The 20424-nt window shown below is 34.1% G+C and overlaps 1 protein-coding gene across 4 annotated transcripts in view; it reads left to right on the forward strand.

Moving 5' to 3' along the window:
• IFT80 (intraflagellar transport 80) overlaps nucleotides 1-20424 on the forward strand; it is a 103160-nt gene that overhangs the window by 78615 nt on the left and 4121 nt on the right. For all 4 annotated transcript variants that reach the window (XM_080656172.1, XM_080656174.1, XM_080656173.1 and 1 more), the window contains 8 exons: nucleotides 3583-3746; nucleotides 6292-6356; nucleotides 7966-8101; nucleotides 8529-8676; nucleotides 10132-10303; nucleotides 11226-11315; nucleotides 11415-11587; nucleotides 19199-19322. In XM_080656172.1, the coding sequence (XP_080512298.1) occupies nucleotides 3583-3746; nucleotides 6292-6356; nucleotides 7966-8101; nucleotides 8529-8676; nucleotides 10132-10303; nucleotides 11226-11315; nucleotides 11415-11587; nucleotides 19199-19322 (1072 nt within the window). The remainder of the gene's footprint in view (nucleotides 1-3582; nucleotides 3747-6291; nucleotides 6357-7965; nucleotides 8102-8528; nucleotides 8677-10131; nucleotides 10304-11225; nucleotides 11316-11414; nucleotides 11588-19198; nucleotides 19323-20424) is intronic.

The raw sequence follows: 20424 nt of genomic DNA on the forward strand, positions 1-20424 counted from the left end.
AAAATCAAGTGAATTAAAAACCTGAGGAACAGAATAATCTGGTGAATATAATAGAATCAGGGACATAGAAAGGGAGTGGACCGATAATTCTCAGGGGGAAAGGGGTATGGGGGGGTTCATGAAGTGACTGGACAAAAATCATATATCTATGGATGAGGACAGTGGGGGGGAGGTAAGGGCAGAAGGTGGGGTGGGAACTGGGTGGAGGGGAGCTATGGGGGGAAAAAGGAGAAATAATTGTAATAATCTGAATAAAGACTTATTTAAAAAAAAAATGGAGAAATTAAAAAAAAAAAAAAAAGAAACTCCAGACCAATTAACTAGAGTAACGATAGAATAGCTGTTACTCAGGAATCTACACTTCTCCATGAAAACTATCAGTCTTTTGAGTACAGTGATACCCTGCTGAATCATAGGTCAAACTTAGAAAACTACAACCCAATAAAACCTGGAATAAAGTTTGAAAATGAAATAGACAATTCCCTAAAATAGCTAGCTATGAAAATATTTGCACAAAACCATGTATTTTATTCCTTATCTCTTTACTCACCACCTAAGCAGCTCTTAATAGTGTTTATTATCAGGTTTTCCAGCCCACAGCATTTTATAAATAGCAAACCAGAAGAGGAACGGTGCTGGTGGGCTGTTAGAGGCTGGCACAGGGACAGAAAGAAAAGTGACTGGCTGGCAAGGGAGCATAGGGAAAACTTAAAGCACAGACCTGTGGAGCTGAGCGGCATCATTATTTTGATGCACCAGCAGATTCTCATGCGTCAAAGCTATCAGTTAACTAGTTACTGAAGAGTATGATCATCATATTGATAACCTTGATTGATCAAGGAAATAATTGTGTCAAGTTTGTATCATCTGTTTAATGAAATTGAATACACGATTTATTTATTTAGTTATATCATAAATTTTAAACATAAAAAGACATCTTTGCTAACTTAAAAGGTAAGATGTTAGCTGTCCAAAAAACATTTCTGACATTTTTTTACTCAAACAATTCCAAAGAAATTTATTTATACATTATTTATAAATATGTAATTTTTAAATATGCTCTTAGTAAAGGCATGTATCAATGGAATCAATTATTAGGTAATTAAAGAATATTTTACTTATCGCCTATTGCTGGTCTTATTTGTACATTTAGATATGTTTGTCCCTTGAAACTGTTTACTCACAAGGAGATTAAAAGAAGAGAAAATACTTTTATTTATTTGTTTGTTTATTTATTTAAATCTTCACCCAAGGATATGTGGGGTTTTTTAATTGGTTTTTAGAGAGAGAGGAAAGGAGAAAGAGAGAGAGAAACATCGGTGTGACAAACATTGATCAGTTGCCTCTGGTAAGTGCCCCAACCAACTGGGGATTCAATCCACAACCTTTTAGTGTACAGGACGATGCTCCAACCAACTGAGCCACCTGGCCAGGGCGAGAAAATGCTTTTAGTTCTGGACTAAGAAAGAATATATACTAATAAAATAGGTCACTTAGTCAACATTAACAAATATGTACTAATGTGTAAAAGTCAAACCTTTAATTAAATAAAGTACACACTAATAATCAAGTATTAATTTAATTAAAGTATATATATTTGGGCTTAATTATATACTAACTTTTCATTGTTTTTGTGTTTATTTCCTATTTGTTTCCATAGCAAAAAAGAATAATTAGCAATTCCCGAGTCAAGAAATAGTTCTGAATCAAGGATATTAAAACCTTGAACATAAGATTTTAAAAAGTAATAATGTGTTCAGTATTGAAGAAATAGACACTCCAATATAGCAGTAGTAGGAGTGTAAATCAATGCAACCTTTCAAAGGGCCGTTTAACAATATTAAAATTTTAACAGTATAAGACCTTTGATCCGATAATTGCATTTCTAGAAGTTGTACTAAGGAAATTAGTAAGGTAGATATACAGAGATGTGTATAGACTCTAGTTATTCTTTAAAACAGTAAATAATTTGAAATAAAAGTCCATTAGGAATGAGTTAACTAAGTAAAGTTATGGTTTATCCGTACTTTATTTGCTATAAATTATCTTTCTGGAGATATGATTGCAAGAGATCTTTTGATTTCTCTGTATTGTTTGAATTGGGTTGTGTTGTGTTTTGGTTTTTTTTTTGTTTTGTTTTGTTTTTTGCAATGTTTATAAATTTTCAAAGAAAAAAATAGCAGCCATAAGATATTTACATTTTGACTTAATAAAAAATTAGCTACACAGAATCCTTATACCTTGAATATAATTATGAACACAGCAAATGGACCCTAGTCCCTGCTATTTAAAAATGTGTTTTTTTTAGATATGAATAAATTTAGCAATGGTCATCATACTATTTTAAAGTCAAAGCATCTAATTTTGATAAATGCTGGCCCTAATGTTAATTTTTTAAAATTATGTTTTTATTGATTTTTAAAGAGAGAGGGAGAGGAATAGAGAGAGAGAAACATTGATGAGAAAGGAACATCATTGATTGACTGCCTGCTGCATGCACCCCTACTGGGGATTGAGCCTGCAAGCCAGACATGTGCCCTGACCGGGAATCGAACCAGCAACCTCCTGGTTCCTGGGTCAACGCTCAACCACTGAGCAACACCGGCCAGGCCCTAATGTTGATTTTTGAGTCATTTCCACTGTTTTTAGACTTTAACCAATATTTAATCTTTGTCTTTAACATAATCATTAATTGTGAAATCTGTTTAATTCTGTTAATGCTGTTTTGTGATACAACTTGCCTTGGGCATTAAAATCACTGAATGTAAATTGTGAGATTTTCTTATTGCCTTTGTATAGAGATGCTTCTTTAGGAAAGGAAAGGAATTGCAAGTATAATGTAAAAGGGGTCAAACTTTTAGTATATAGGGTAGTGTTTATGGGCATTTTCATTTTACTTCTCCCACCTCCATTAAAAAACAAGAATCTAGAAACAAAACAACCAGTGTTGACTTTTCAGGTTGTTTGTATATTTCATTTTGTATATACCTATGTACTTATTTTAATTGTAAGGTTTAGGTTTTTCCAAAGGATAAACTATTGTCTAATATAAAAATACTAGAGGCCCAGTGCACGAAATTCGTGCATGGGGGGGGGTGTCCCTCAGCCTGGCCTGCACCCTCTCGCAATCCAGGACATCCCTCTCGCAATCTGGGACTGCTGGCTCCTAACTGCTTACCTGCCTGCCTGATTGCCCCTAACCACTCTGCCTGCCTGCCTCATCACCCCTAACCCCTCTGCCTGCCTGCCTCATTGCCCCTAACCACTCGCCTGCCTGCCTCATCGCCTCTAACCACTCACCTGCCTGCCTGATCACCCCTAACCACTCTGCCTGCCTGACTGATCACTCCTAACTGCTCACCTGCCTGCCTGATTGCCCCTAACTGCTCACCTGCCTGCCTGATCGCCCCTAACTGCTCACTTGCCTGCCTGATCGCCACTAACTGCCTCTGCCTCAGCCCCCGCAGCTTCGTCCAGAAGGTTGTTCGGCTGTCCGGTTTAATTAGCATATTATGCTTTTATTACTTATAAAAATATAGTATACTCCTATTTGAGAATATTTTTTAATTCTTTATTTTTTAGACATTTTCTTCTTGTAGATGGTGGTGGTATCTATTTATATTCTTATGAAGGGCGCTTCATTTCTTCTCCAAAATTTCCTGGAATGAGAACAGATATTCTGAATGCACAGACTGTATCTCTGAGCAACGATACCATAGCAATAAAAGACAAAGCTGATGAAAAAAGTGAGTACATTTTTATAATCTCCTATGTCAAATTTCTGTGAAATTTGTTAACACTATAAAGTTTTCATACATTAACTTTCATTTTCTGATCTATTGATATGTAACTTTCTATGAAAGAAATATGAACTTCCTAATTTGTCCTAGTCATGAATTAATGAAAGAACTGAACTATATGTAAGTTGTCATACTCTAACAAATAGATATTGTTACAATAACAAAACTTAGTGGTAAGGAATAAATCAATACATATGTCAGGTGTTTTGTAACTGCATAGTGCAGTAAAACATTTATTAATTTTTTTGTTTTTAAGGATTTACTTTCTAGGTAAAAAGGAAGAAAAGAGAAGGAAATGAAATTATTTCTAGATAGCAGACAGATTTAAGATGGCTGTGTAACTGTTAATAATTATAATTAGGAAGTCAGATTTTTGTCTTCAATAAACATAAATTTGAAAATCTCAGTCATCACTATGAGTTGTTCATACTTTTCTTATTGAACACCACATGTTGTAGGTAGGAGCTTTAATATATAAATGTTTCCAACTGAATATACCTTATTCTGAATTTTTCTATAGTTAACTTATATGTGAAACATATTTCATTATTTTTTAGTCCTTTGATCGCTCATAGAATTTTACAGTTAGAAAGAATTGTGAATATTTTCAGAAACAGATTTATGTGCCAATAAACTTTGTTTTATTTACATAAATTTTGATTATTGAGTAAGATAATCATGTAATTTCATTTTGCTGTAAATAGAAAATCAAAAAGACTAAAATTATTGTAGAACTGATATAAAATTAGCAGGAAAATATTTTCCTTACGTTCCCTTTTAAAGAAAGTAGTACACATTAATGGCTAAATAGGGGTATATGCTAACAATGGAAACCACAATTGAAGTACCTAAATCTTTACCCTGGAATTTTAAAAATTTCCTTTCAGCGGGGCCATCCACAAATAATATCAGTGGTTCCTTTCTGATTTGGGAGCTCCTTTACAGGCATGATTCTTGAACCAAGCACAGTACTCTATATTATGGTAGGTGCTCCATGAATACATGCTAATAGATTTGAATATACCCCTTTGGGTGACTGGTTAAATAATAGAGAGGTACTGCTTTTGACTTCTGTCTTGCACAGATACAGTAGGATATTAGTGTGGGTGATTATTTGAAACAAATAATCTGGGTATGAGGAGCGTGAAAGTTAGAGAGCAGTTACAGTACTTATGTTTAGAAGCAACTCTTTCAGCTCCCAGTTTCTGTTACATGTTATCACCAAAACACAGGTCCAACCGCCCATAGATCAGGGCCACTTAGAGATGTGGAAAAGTAGACGAGTTCACCCGTTACCTCCAGTTCTCTCTAACATGTGCAGTCAGCATAGGATGGAAGGCTTTTTTTTTTTAAAGTTATGAATGTCTATAGTTATGAAAATAATGGGGTTTACCAAGCCCAAATCATATTTTAAAAATGGAAGCCAAAATTTTCTAATTATATTTCTATATTTAATTCAAAATTATGTTATATATTTTTCTTTTTCATCTCTCTCAGCATAATTGGCAGTCTTAGAACATAACTTACTGTTATGACATGATTCCTCTGTGAATATAACTAGTGACCTCAAACCTTAATATCTTAAGGTTTACTAAAATCTAAAATCAATATACTAAAAGTGTGCTCCTCTAGGATTTAAATATCACATTATACATATTTTAGCATTTTTATTATCTTTATAAATTACCCAATTTTTTTTCTGACTTCGTACCATTTCTGTCTTTTTATTTCTGTAATCCTATGTGCATGATCAGTTACATAAAATGACTCCAGTTGGGATTAAACTTGGGCTGAAGTAATTCTGGAATTACTTAAAGAGAATCACGGAAACATTCCAACAATTTTCCCACCCTCGCCCTAACAATCTTTTTAAAAGAGAAAAGAATACCCATCAATATCACTGTCATGTTTGAAACCTTTGGTGAAACAGAGAAGGGGACAAAGAGAATCCCTGTTAGCAAACAAGGACACTCCTATCCCTCAGGAGATGGCAAGGGTTCAAGTTCTCTGCCAGGGACCCAGGACAAACACCCGACAAATTATACCATAGTGGTGTGCTGACCACAGGGAACTGAACAGTACGTAACACGTTGCCTGGTATTATAGTAGGCACTTGACACAATTTTCCTTTGTGAAATAATGGTTGTCTGTGATGTTATACTGGTTCTAAATCAGTTATCAAAATTAGAGATTACAATTAGACTTGGACTTGCCATTGTTGATCCTATGCAGCATTGGAGCCATGCCATTAATGACCATTCTAATTAGGGAATGTATGTTTTAGGAAGAAGTATCCAGTTCCACTGTTTTCATAAGAAATACGACCCCAATAATAAGTAGACATTTGATGCTGCTGCTCTTCTGTGCTGGTAGATACTCGATGGGCTGCCGAGTTAAATAATTTCTCATGAGGACTATATAATTCCATTGAAGTTTACCAATAAAAATTTTAATGTAATACATTAACTAATGTTCTACTTTTTTTTTCAAGTTATCTTCCTCTTTGAGGCATCAACTGGAAAACCATTAGGTGATGGAAAGCTTCTCTCTCATACGGTAATGGACATTAGCTATTTCTAATGTAAATAGCCACCGTTTACTTCCTTAATTATTTATTTTAAATTTGAATAACACACATTTGTATGATTCAGAAATAAAAAATCACAAAAGAGTACACAGTGAAAATGTCTGCCTCGTACACCTGTTCCTCATCAATAGTTTTTCTACCAAATAAGTAACCATTTTATTAATCTCCTACATATCCTCCCAGAGATTTTTTAATGCAAACATAAACAGAACTGATATGTTCTTTTCCCCCTCTTTTACAAAACTGTAAAATACAACTCTGCACCTTTTCTCACACAACACTATTTCTGGAGAACTTTTCATATCATCATATGAAGTACTTTCCCAAACCTTCCCCCATCCTACCATACATATAACATTTTATGGATGTATCAGAATTTCTTTAACCTATATCCAAGTGATGGACATTTGTTTCCAGTCTTTTGCTGTTACAATATTGCCAAGATGACTTACCTTGCAAATACCTTCTTGCACAAGTGTCAGTGTATTCTGGGAGAAATTCTTGAAATGCTGGGAGAAGTTCTTAAATTGCTGGTTTTTAAAGATGTTATGAGAGTATACATAGATAGAGTTACTTGGTGCGATCATGATTCTTGCTGAATTCACAGATCCCAGCAAGTCTTCAGACATAGTAAACAGTAAACAAATACCCCTTGATTTGAATTGAAATCTGTCCATACAGAACCATTTTCAAATTATGAGAAAATGCATTTCACTAGCTAGTATAATAATGTAATAGATTGATGCAATATGCGAGAAATACTTTGCTATTGTACACTGATCACTAATTGTGCAGTCAGAAGTCTGGATTGTAAATTCTATATATGCTTCTTACCAACTTTTTCTGAGCAAAATCACTTAATGGCCATGGATCTCAGTCTTCTCATTTGCAATCTATATATATAAAAGCCTAATATGCAAAGTGTCCCCTCGGGAGTTTGACCGACCAGGAATTTGATCGCTTGCTATGACGTGCGCTGACCACCAGGGGGTGGCGCGGAATGAAGGAGGGCCTAGGCTGGCAACTGGCAGCCGCTAGAGACCCTACCCAGGCACAAATTTTGTGCACTGGGCCTCTAGTATATCTACTTCAGAAGATTATTTCCTGTTTCACATGAAATGAATGTGAAAGAATCTATAAAACATAAGGCTTTAAAAACATAAGATAGTTCCATAAATCAGTTCTTACAAATCTTTAAAATATAGGCAATCTACTTAGAGTAAATTGTGATGTGAGGAGCTTAATCAAATCTCTCTTGTGATACCCAGACTTGCCTTATCCTTTCACCCTGACTACTCAGATGGAAGTGTTTTTTAGCTTACTGTTTCAAAATATACATTATTTTAGTGTTTTAAGGGGCGTCTTTTTATGGCCAAAACCCCCACAAAAAACATGTTAGTATAGCTTTTGAATTATTAGCATATTAGCAGTTTAAAATTATTTAACAGGGACAGTTTATCACTATAAGTGAGGGAGTGATATTTAATTGATCATTAAGTAAACAAATGTTCTTTAAGTAATTAAAATGATCTGATGGTAAAGCACTGAAATTAATCCAGTATTTTTTTTAAATTTTAGAATGAAATTTTGGAAATTGCTCTGGATCAAAAAGGACTTACTAATGACAGAAAAATTGCTTTTATTGATAAAAATAGAGATCTCTATATCACCTCAGTGAAACGATTTGGGAAGGAAGAACAAATTATCAAACTTGGTAAATTTATTGTAATAATAATACATTTAGAATTTTAATTACTTTCCAATTTTCTTAGATCTACTCTGTCATATATTATACTAAATAGCTTATTTGCTTGAATGAATCTATGAGTGCTTTAATCTTATAACATTTATTAGCTATTAGTTCCATTTTAATAGCAGGTCTTTAGCAACCACAGCTAAATTGGCATTGAAGAAAGACTTGCAAATTAAAAATATAATGGTTCTGGATAGGATATTTAGATATTTCCATCAATGCTTATGTGAATTTTTGTACATGTTTTCACCATTATGTGATCAGAAAATAGTCAGACCTACCGGAAATTAGATGGGGTCTTGTATGTCAAGATATATTTTAAAGATGTATTTTTAATACTTATTATATAGTGGAACTAACAGTACATTAACATTCTTTTTAAAATAAGGAACAATGGTGCATACTTTGGCGTGGAGTGATACATGCAATATCCTTTGTGGACTTCAAGATACTCGATTTACAGTGTGGTATTACCCCAACACAGTTTATGTGGACAAAGACATTTTGCCCAAAACATTATATGAAAGGGATGCCAGGTAACATTTTTCTGCACAGAATTATTTATTATGTAAATAAAACTAATAGAATGTCATCTTTGTCTCTAATTTTAATCCTGCAAATATCTTTCACTTTACTCAGTCAACTGAATACTTTGTTAAGCTAAAGCTAGCTTAGTGAGACTTAATTGATGGAACCAAGTTGAAAATGTTTTATAATACTACTTATTTACTTGTTTCTTATGTGACTATAATTCCCATTGTATGAGTATAATGTTAAAGCTTAATGTTGTTTAATGGTAACGCAGGTAGTTTTTTCAATGTGGTTTAGTGATTTTAATATAGCCATTCTTAAGATTTTTCAGTGGTGCACAACCTTGTGACAACCTTTACTCTTCCCCAGATTGTCATTGACTTTAAGCCTTTCAGGAATGTATGTGTTCTAAAATTGAATTCAATCTACAATTTAATTTGTAAATTAATATTTTAATATTAAAGAAAAATATGTAAAATTACTGAAAAGTTTTTAAAATTTTATATGCTTCAGAAAATCAAATACATTTATAATTCTAAATTCTCTAAGAAATAGCAAGGGGAGTCCTAGCTGGTTTGGTTCAGTGGATGGAGTGTTGGCCTGTGGACTAAAGGGTCCCAGGTTTGATTCTAGTCAAGGGCATGTACCTCATTTGCAGGCTCGATCTCCAGCCCTGGTCAGGGCTCCAGTGGGAGGCAACCAATCGATGTATCTCTCTCACATTGATGTGTCTCTCTCCCTGTCTCTCTCCCTCCTTTCCAATCTCTCTGAAAACTAATGGAAAAAATACCCTCTAGTGAGAATTAACAAAAAAGAAAAGAAAAGAAAAGAAAAGAAATAGGGAGAGGATCTCTCACTTTTGACAAAATAGGAATACAAAGGCTTTTCAACTCTAAACCTTAACTTAACTTGCAAATCTATTTAGAGTTCACTTTTAATTTTTAAATTTATAACCTTAACAAAACTGGACAGGCATCATTTTAAAAGTTGTTAAACTAATAAAGAGAAGTTATCAATAAAGAAAAATAAATTTTAAAAAAGGAAAAGTTAGTCTCTTAAAGTTGACCTCCTCTTATGGTGAGGAAATATTCTTGAAATTAGCTTAATTTTTAATGGTTTATACTTTAATACTTTAAAAGTTCAAGAAAAGTGATTTAATCATTTGTGTGATTTACCTTAGGACTGAGGGGAAAAGTCATTTGAAATGCTTTTAGGAATAGCTCTCACATATATAATAGATTTGCCACGTTAAGTAGCATATTTTGCTCCAAGTATAAATAAAAAGTTATACGCAATGTTTATTTGAATATATACATTCTCTATGGAATTAACTTTTTTGGAGGTGCATTTTGGAACTTGAATACTTTTTATGTACATCAGGGATTAACTCTCCAAATTTAATATAAATGAAAAATTTGCTCAGAATATAAATTGCACTTTGCTTTTTTTTTTTTCTACAGTGAATTTAGTAAAAATCCCCATATTGTGAGCTTTGTGGGAAATCAGGTAACTATAAGAAGAGCCGATGGCTCACTGTTTCACATGAGCATATCACCATATCCTGCTATTCTCCATGAATATGTGAACAGTTCAAAATGGGAAGATGCTATAAGACTCTGTCGCTTTGTTAAGGTACTTACATTTCAGATCCACAGTTGTGTATATATTGTGTATTAGTTTACACAATATCTTTGTACAAGATGAGAAATGACAACAGTTAAGGGCTGTGAAAATACGTAATCAGGATCATGTCTCTTTTTATAAATGAAGATATTTGTGACCCAGGGTGTAGGTGCTTTGTGATTTATTCTCTGAAGAAGCTGTCATTTAAATGGATGGTATCTTAATATTGACACATATAAAAAGTCTTCTGTGGAGCTTTTCTAAAGCCAGCTTCCCAACTTCTACCCCCACAGAGTTTCTAATTTCTTAAATCTGGGAAGAGGTCTGGGCATAGTTTTTAAGTTTCTCAGATGTTTCATGCAACTAAGGTTAAGAATCTGCCTAAGATCAGCATTTCTCAACTTGGTTGAATCCAGGATTTTCCAAATGTCTTTGACCACAGAACTCTTTTGTTGAATATGGGTTAACATTCCTTAGAATCCACTTTAATGGAGAGACTTTTTGATGTTTTTTCTTAAAAGGGGTTGTTGGTGGCAATCTGCTATAATAGCATTCATTATCCAAGAACTTTCCCATTCCTCAGGTTCCCTGTATGTTGTATTCTTTAACATCTTATCAAGAAGACTGGAGGGTTTAAACCTTAAGTTATCTTAAAAGTATATTGTGAGTTCAAAAGTGAATCTTTGATACTCAGAAATTTTAAAACATTTATTTACAAGTAGTTCTCTGTGTGTTATTAATGCATTTTAACAAAATAGCCACAGTAAAATTTCTACATCATTAAGTTATTGAATTATTCATTCTTTCAGTGCCAGTCTCAGTAATTTTTTTTATTTTTAATTAAAATATAATTTTGTTATATTTTAAATCACTGTTTATTTTAAAAATTCAGCCATGTAATTGAGATAATTATTCTCATATTTCATTTTAGGAACAAACCATGTGGGCTTGCCTAGCTGCTATGGCAGTTGCTAATCGAGATATGACAACTGCAGAAATAGCCTACGCAGCGATTGGTGAGGTAAATAATGTTCACTTATGTGTATATATGTGTGTGTGTTTTGCCATAATTTGTTATATTTCTGTTACTATCCAATTCAAATATATTTTCTTTTATTAGATTGATAAAGTTCAATACATCAATTCTATAAAAGATCTTCCATCTAAAGAATCAAAAATGGCCCACATATTAATGTTTAGTGGGAATATACAGGAAGCTGAAATACTACTTCTTCAGGCTGGCCTTGTTTACCAAGCAATCCAGATAAATATTAATCTCTACAAATGGGAAAGGTAATAAAAATAGTTTTTATCAATTCTAAAATCAGATTGATCTTACTCTTTTAACTACCACTTTAGTAAATTACATTTTTCACTGTATTTCATAGTTTTCTAACAGCACAAAAGAATTTATTCATGTTTATATTTGTGAATAGTTTGTAATTAAAGATTTATGCCTTCTCTGAATTTGTGATTGATTAAAAGTTGGGGTATAAAGAAGAAAAGAGAGTCTAGGATGTATCCCAAATTTCTGATTTCAGTAATTGAATAATACTACTGAAAATGCTAATATTGCAGATTTGGAAGGGAAAATAGTTCAGTTTTAGGCTTATTGAATGTGAAATATTTGGGGAGAAATATGTGATAATAGTTTATTAAATGGACCAGGGGCTTATAGGAAAGATTTGAACCAGAAATGTAGATTTTGGAGTCATCAGGAAATGGATGGTAGTTGAAGCCAAAAGAATGGATGGAATAGACTGGGGAATGTGTGGAGTGAGATGTTGACAATACTTAGGGGATGAGTGAAAGAAGAGAAAGCCACTGGTAAAGCAGTCAGACAGGCAGAGAGAAGAGCCAAGAGAGATTTGTGATGCTCTGGAGGAAAGATGAAAGGATTTATAGTGAGGAGTGGTTGGTAGTAACGTTAGCCTTGGGCAGATTGCTTTCTAAGTCAGAATGGCATGCTATTCCTTCCCTATGTGTTAGGTTCCCACACTCATTCTCTCAAATATGTGTCTCTCAGTGAATAAGGTTATAGTGCTTATATGCATACACCCGAAGTTATGCTATAAAGTTGGCATGCCCACTTTTCCAGGTTAGAAATGTCTTTCATCGTCTTTGTTTCTCTCTGGGTTCAAATATAACCTATAAATCTTTTCAATTACAGGCCTCTTAGAGTAGAATTTTTATAAATACCCTATCTCTACTTTCCCTTGAATAAAAGTAACAAGAATGGCAGAAGGTTATTTTTGTCATTGACATATTATAATCTCTTTATTTAATTTATGCACTAATGATCTATACAGTAGGTCCTCGGGTTACGTCAGAGATCCATTCCTACGGCGCAACATAACTCGATTTTCACCGTAAGTCAGAACCCACCTACATAAGCACCTATGTCACTCACATGGGCACATACACAGCAGTAATGAAGTAAAACAGTAAGGAAATTTAAAAGAAAGATAACAATTCCTGACCTTTACTTGTGGTAAATAAATAATAAAAAACATAAAGCACATACGTACGTAACGTAGAAATGACGGAACTTTTTTTTTATAAATAAATGGGAGATGGCAACGTAACCACGAAACGACGTACGTCGAGTCTGACGTAACCCGAGGACTGCCTGTATACTGTTCATACAATTCAGCCATTCTGTTTAGGCCCTTTATTTAGACAAATTGGTTGTCATTGTTTAATTGTACAAAAGATCATGAAAAATGTTTTTGGTTCTATAAACACGAATAAGTCATTGTCCTGAATGTATTCTTAATTCATAAATTTTAAAGTAATTAGTTTGGAAAGAGACAGCATGAATAATATTTTAAAAAATCTATATTAAATAACTAATAAAAATTATGTATACCATTATCAAGCTATGAATTGCATGAGAAATAGGAAAGAATAATGTTTAAAGCATTCTTTCAACAAATATTTTTGAGAAAATATTTATGTTGATAAGTGCTAGACACAACTATTTGTATAGCATTCTGAACACTGTATAGTATTAAAAACAAACTTTTTAAAGCTCTTTAGCTTAAAAAGCTTACAACCTAGTTAGGAATTCTATTTTATTATCACTAATAATCAGTTAATAGTTGATCTGCATTATTCACCAGACCTTGCTCCTTCAGATTACCACTTGTTCCGATCGATGGCACACGCACTTCAAAACGTATGAAGAAGTGGAAAATTGGGTCTCTGAATGGTTTGCCTCAAGACAAGAAAATTTCTGTTGGGACAGTATGCACAAATTACCTGAAAGATGGGGGAAATGTGTAGCTACCGATGGACATTACTTTGAATAAAGCACTTTTGATGTTTCTCTTAAAATTATCATGTTTTCTTTGATTACAAACTCCGAATTTTTAACCGGTTGACAGCTGATCTGCATTTTTAACCAGTTAATAATTAATCTGCATTACTGGTTAAAAATGCGGATTAACTTTTAACTCGTTAGTAATGCGGATTTTGTAATCAAAGAAAATACGATAATCAAAAGTATACATTTCCCCCATCTTTCAGGTAATTTGTGGATACCATCCCAATAGAAATTTTCTTGTTTTGAGGCAGACCATTCAGAGACCCAATTTCCACTTCTTCATATGTTTTGAAGTGCTGCTCAGAAAGTGCATGTGCCATCGACTGGAACAAGTGGTAATCTGAGGGAGCAAGGTCTGGTGAATACAGCGGGATATGCCTGGAATTATGTTAAACACTTTCCATATATCATCTTATTGGTTATCACAGCATTTTACAAATGAAGAAGCTGAGGTAGATCTAGGATTTGAATTTAGTCTTCTAATATCAAAGAGGATCTGAATTTTCTTAGAATCATCCAACAATTAGATATGTACTATCAGTAGCACTACTTACATTTTTTTTACTGGATTGCTGTTTATCTCTTTCATTATTTATCTTTGCAGATTTTTACATAATCTTTCACCTTTCAAATGATTACTATAGCTTACTTAAGGACAGAAATATTTTAAATTACATATACATAGTAGGTTTTAATATTCATGCTCTTACTTTCTATGCCATACCCTTAATCATCTTTCAGTGCTCCTCTTCAAACCTAAGTGTATGTACATAACAGTGAGTCAGTGTCCTAGCAGGAAGATGAGGATATTTGCCTCTGATGGCTTCTATTGAGAACTTATATAGATAATATATATTATTTGTTACATATAACATATATGATGTCCTCTGAACATTTCTTGTACCTCCTTGACCTAAGTGAAACTTACCTATTCCCAAAGGACACTGCTTCTCTACCTCTCCTCTCAAATGGAGTCAGTTATTTCTGACTCCACAGTTCGTAGGATCTGAATGTGAATGGAGTTGATGTCCTTTTTGCCTCCCTCATTTTTCCCCCCTATCTTATAAAATCTCTGATCCTTTGAGAGTTATGTCATGTGACCCTGCTTTTTTTCTGCTGTAACTTCACATCTTCCCTATTATTTCTATATCCTGCTCCCTGTACCTCCCTTCTCCCCTACCTCCAATTTCAGCAAATAGACCCTACCTTAAGATATTAGATCTCAGGGAGAAGGAAAACAAGAGGGCCAGTGGATTTCCTGGGGAAAGAATGAACACTGGGTGCTCTTTATTCCTCCCGTCTCCCTGCCACCCCCCTTTCCTGTGTCCCTTGCTTGTTGTCTTAACTATAAACCAGTGGGTTGGTCAAGTGCTGGCAGACCTTTGTGTCTACCTGATAAAGATCCACGAGCATTGTTCCAGGATTCTGATTACTATTACACACTTGACTCCAAAAATGCATCTCTCATCTAGCCCTCTGACCTGCATATTTGCTCCCAGCACCTGGCTATCCAACTCAACTGCCTTTTTAAAAATATATATATTTTATTGATTTTTTACAGAGAGGAAGGGAGAGGAATGGAGAGTTAGAAACATCGATGAGAGAGAAACACTGATCAGCTGCCTCTTGCACACCTCCCACTGGGGATGTGCCCGCAACCAAGGTACATGCCCTTGACCGGAATCGAACCTGGGACCTTTCAGTCTGCAGGCCGACGCTCTATCCACTGAGCCAAACCGGTCAGGGCTCAACTGCCTTTTCAACATTTCCATTGGATGTTTCATATGTCTGAGTTCAAATTTGTGTTTATTCCCTCCTAAACTTGGTCCTCTTCCAGTAACCTATATTATCTTGTCAGTCCATGCAAAGCTGGAAATCTAGGACTTACATTTGACATTTTCCTTATGCTCCACCCCACCTCCCAATTACCAATTATTTTTCCTCCCAAATACCTCTTACTCTTATCCACTTTACTACCAGCATCCCTAAGATGATTCAAGTTTTTCTCAGTATAACATCTCACTAATCTCTGCATCTGCTTTTCTTCTCCTCCCCTTCTTCACGCTGTAGTCATAATGATCTTGTCACAATGTGAATCTGATTATGTCATTCTTGACCTCTGACGCATCGAAATGAAACCCATCTCTTTTAGCATAATTATCAAGGACTGAGTAAAAAAGGACTTCAAGTAGACAACAGAAGTTACTATAGCTGCTAAGAAACTTTTATGTATTGTCTTCATTTCTAAATTCTACAGATATTTCTGACACCACTTGGAATATTTGTTGCTATTGCATATTCATTCATTCAGCAGATATTTATTGAGTGCCTGCCGTATTAGGCATATTTAGACATTACATGGAGATCTGCTAAAAAAACAACAACATGAAGAAACAGTCTCTTGGTGAAGTATCTGGTCATGTATGAGTACCTTATTGAAAAGGTTGTTGAATAGGAAAAGGGCAAATGTGGTGGCTAAGGATGGGGGCTATGGAATCAGACCTGGGTTTGACTTCTGGTTCTGCATTTATAGCTCTGTGATCTTGGGCAGGTTACTGAGTCTCTGTAAATCTCAGTTTCCTTATGTTGAAATAAACCTCATATTTATTGTCAGGATTTTAAAATTGTAAAAATTTATTTGTATACTGCCTAACATAGTAAGCCTACAATAAATGGTAGCTATTATTCATTTTAAAAATATTTATTGAGTGCTGTCATGTGCTAGGTTTTAAGCTCTGAATACAGCAGTGAACAAAATCAACCAAGTTCTGTGATGATAATTTTTTATTCTAAATGGTATGGCTAAGATAAAAAGGTCAGAGTAGGAGTAAGAGGGATATATATTTGGATCCAATATAAGAATCAGTTTATAACAGCATAGTCCAAAGAATGGATTGGATGATAAATATAGTAGATTGCTTTTAAGATCCCTGAACTTCTATATTTGTTTAAAACCTTTAGAAAGGAACAGATTTTGATGTGTTATTCCATTTGAGAAGCACAGTCTCGCTGGCTTGTGCTTCTGTCATCCCTACTTGAATTTGAAAATTGCCTGCAACCTAACAAAATGCAATCCTTAAAGACTTGTAGGTAAGCAAGTTATCTACTTGACATTCACTTTGGATATTTGGTGGTGGTCTGTTCTGAAAAACAGGTGAGGGGTAGGTAGAAACTAAAAACTCCAGATACACATATTGATTCTCTATGTAAGTACTAATAAAAATAATTTCTGTACTTCTACCAGTTATATGAAGTGATTTTGCCTTATTCAAGTTATGCAAAAAAAAATCATATTTTAGAGTTATCTTTTTATATAACTTCCTTCTATTTAAAATCAGAGAAGATACATGGATTTATTCCAGCCCCATAATCTAATGTCACATTTGTTTGGTTGCCAAATAACCATTTGCTAGAGACATACTGTTCCCATAACCCTTATATAGTTTGGAGCGAATTACCTCCTAAATGTGGTAAGGAAACATTTTATACCCAGCGTGTACTTTTAGAGAACATTTAAAATAGCACATTTGAGTGTTTATCTTTAGCCATTGTTTTTTAATCAGATAAATTAATACATATTTTATAATAATAATGGCTATAATGATAGATAATGCTTAGTATCTATCTAGTATCTAAATGCAGGATTAGGCATCATGTTCTATCCTTTCTACATAATTAAATGTATTGATGTTCCATAACAAAGTATCTCTTTGGAATTTTTGTAAAGCCCCACCCAGAATAGATGCATATGTATACTCCCCACTTAGAACACTTCTAGTTGTGTGCAGTCAAGAGCTCCTTCCCTCATCATGTACAATCAGAAAGAATGTGAAACGGAACTTCTAAAGTGCCAAAGAGTGGTTTACCAGAGTTGCCACTCACACACACATCACTGGAATCAGAGCCTTAGGGACATATAAGGGGATGAAATGGGAGAGGGTTAGAAAGATAAAGGCAGATAATCTTTACTTCTCATCTTTTGATCCTCTATGAATTGTTTTTTGCCTTCTCTTCCACTTTGTTCCTGTATGTTCCAATACCTCTACATTCTATGTATCCTTTTTTTTTTTCTCTGAAAGACTTCAAGTCACAGAGGAATAAAGGAACTTTGTGAGGAGTTTGTGATGGGCAGCAAATACCCTTGAATTTAGCAGTATGGTTTATGCCCAATATTTTTTATAAGAATTTGTTGTGGTAAACTTTGGCATTATCATTTGTATTAATGTGACTTACATTCATAATTTTTTCATATTGTATTTAACTTCTCAGTTGTCCATCAATTGTCAGTTAATACACACAGCATATCTAAAATCTTAAAGAGATTAGTTTAGATCAAACAAAAGCATGCTAAGAGTTAAATAGATTTTCCTACTATAGAGTCACATGTTGCAAAAAAATCTAGTCAGTAGCCAATATTGTCTAAAACAACAGATTTTAATAGTTGGCTCTGATAAATCATGACTGGCCTATTCAGAAATTGCAAGTCATGTTAGAAAGCAGGAAAACTTGAGGAACAATGTATTGTGACTCTTGTTATGGCTGTTTCCCATACTTTAAAACAAGATGACAGGGAACAGTGTTAGGAGAGCTATATATATTCTACTGGATCGTTCCCCACTCAGCTAATGTGAGTTATGCACAGGATCACGGGCTGAGATGCTGTCCAAAACCTGCATACAAAACCCAGCCTGGAACTGAAGATTAATCTTTTCATTTTCCACCATAGTATCAACATATAGATTTTATGTCTGTGGTGTTGTAATACTGGTTTCAGCAATTCATTTACTTCTTGTCTCCTATTTAAATATTACCTTTAAAGTAACATAGTTATATAGATACTAATTAGAATTTAGTATAGGCCAGTCATGATTTATCAGAGCCAACTATTATAAATCTGTTGTTTTAGACAATAATGACTACTGACAAGATTTTTTTTAAAATTTATATAAAATGTAAATGGCTGTTAACTTTTTCTAAGAATCAAATAGCAAAGGTGTTTTGTCAAACTTATCCTCAAATTTTATTTTCATGATATGTTAAATTTGCTGTATTAACAATTTAGTTGAATATTAAACAGAAAAAAAATCATTATAGATTTACAGAAATAGTCAAGATAGCTGAACCAGTTCCATTGGGAGGAAAGTTCATTTATTTGCTGTTTACTATGATTTCAGTGAATTTTCAACGAACACTTACCATACATATATTCTGTAGTACTCACCAAAAATAAATGAAAGCCAAATCTTCCTTCAGTAAATGTATAGGTTTTTGAAGGAAACAGACTTATAATAATTATAATAATTATAAGCAGTTCCGTAATAACAGTATGCATAAAATATTATGGAGCACAGGTAAGATAATGGTCATTGATTTCTACAAGGAGAGCTGATCAGGGAGATGAGATCATGCATCATCTGGACCTTGAAGTATAAAGAGAAATTTGCAAGATGGATGATATAGGGAATGACGCTTCATACTGAGGGATGAGTGGAGGGAACAACATAGAACCTTTGTCCCACCCTCTCACTCCATAGAGGCTAATACAGCAATGCTGATAATCTGTTTTATTCTCATTATAGGGCACTTGAATTGGCTGTTAAATACAAAACACATGTTGATACAGTTCTTGCCTACCGTCAAAAGTTTTTGGAGACATTTGGTAAACAGGAAACTGATAAACGATACTTGCAGTATGCAGAAGGTGTAAGTATTATATAGTATTTTATAATGTATATGTTTTATGATTATATATAATATTCACCTTTATGAGACAGAATGTGAATAATTCAGACCTTAATGTAGCAAGAACATACTCATGTTCTAAACATATGATGGTCTAAAGAGAGGATGAGAGCCAGGAATGGGGAGAACCAGGTTGGTAGCTTGCAGGAAAACAGAATAGAGAGGGAAGGAAGATGAGGAGCAGCCAGTGAAGAGAGGGAAGTTGACTATGTAAATAATAATTGAAGGCAGATGTCCTAGAAGTATCTAAGAAGACAGGGTCAGTCAGGAACTTATGTGAAGAAGTTGGCCAGAGACAGAGGGAAAGAGATAAGGATGGATACAGATAAGATGGATACAGGTGAGCACAAGGAAGGAAATTAAGTGAATTTATGTCTGATGGCCACTGTATTTTCTGTAAAGTAGGAAGCTGATGAGAATAGGAGAGATGGGGTAGAGAATGGAGAGCCATCTGGTATGATTTTGAAATTACTTCTTCATGAATAAGAATTGAGTAGGAACTAGAATAAGAAGTGTCAAATAGTGTTGACACTCCCTATAATAGAAAAGAATGTGCTTTAGTATAGAAGTCAGTTGACAGCTGTCATGAGTACATCCTTATGTAAAATTTCATTATTAAAAATACTCTATTCCAAGGACTAAATGATCAGAACACTGTTCTAAAACTGGATGGATGCCAAAGTGAAATTGAAACATGGTCAGTAGGGCACCGGTCAACTGACACCCTCATTTGTGTTCTAACAAGTAACTAATACAGATGTCATCAGTTTGCTTGATGGACTTCTGATGTACCAGGGTACCATCAATATATGGTTTTATTGTGATTGATTTGAGAAACATATGTAAGTCAATTTCAGGCCGGAAGAAGGCCAAAGCATTCATCAAGTTTGTCTTTCTCTTTGCAATATTTTATTAGACATCAAAATGAGTATTTTGCCATTTAAAAAATAACAAGTTCCAGCCTGATTTAAAAATGAGTCTTTCAAATAATCTAACATTTGCTCTGCCTTTCAATAAGCTGTTCCTTGCGCCTTAGCACAGACATTCATCTTCTATTAGTAAG

Source organism: Plecotus auritus (assembly GCF_963455305.1).
Source record: "Plecotus auritus genome assembly, chromosome: 2".
NCBI lineage: Eukaryota > Metazoa > Chordata > Mammalia > Chiroptera > Vespertilionidae > Plecotus > Plecotus auritus.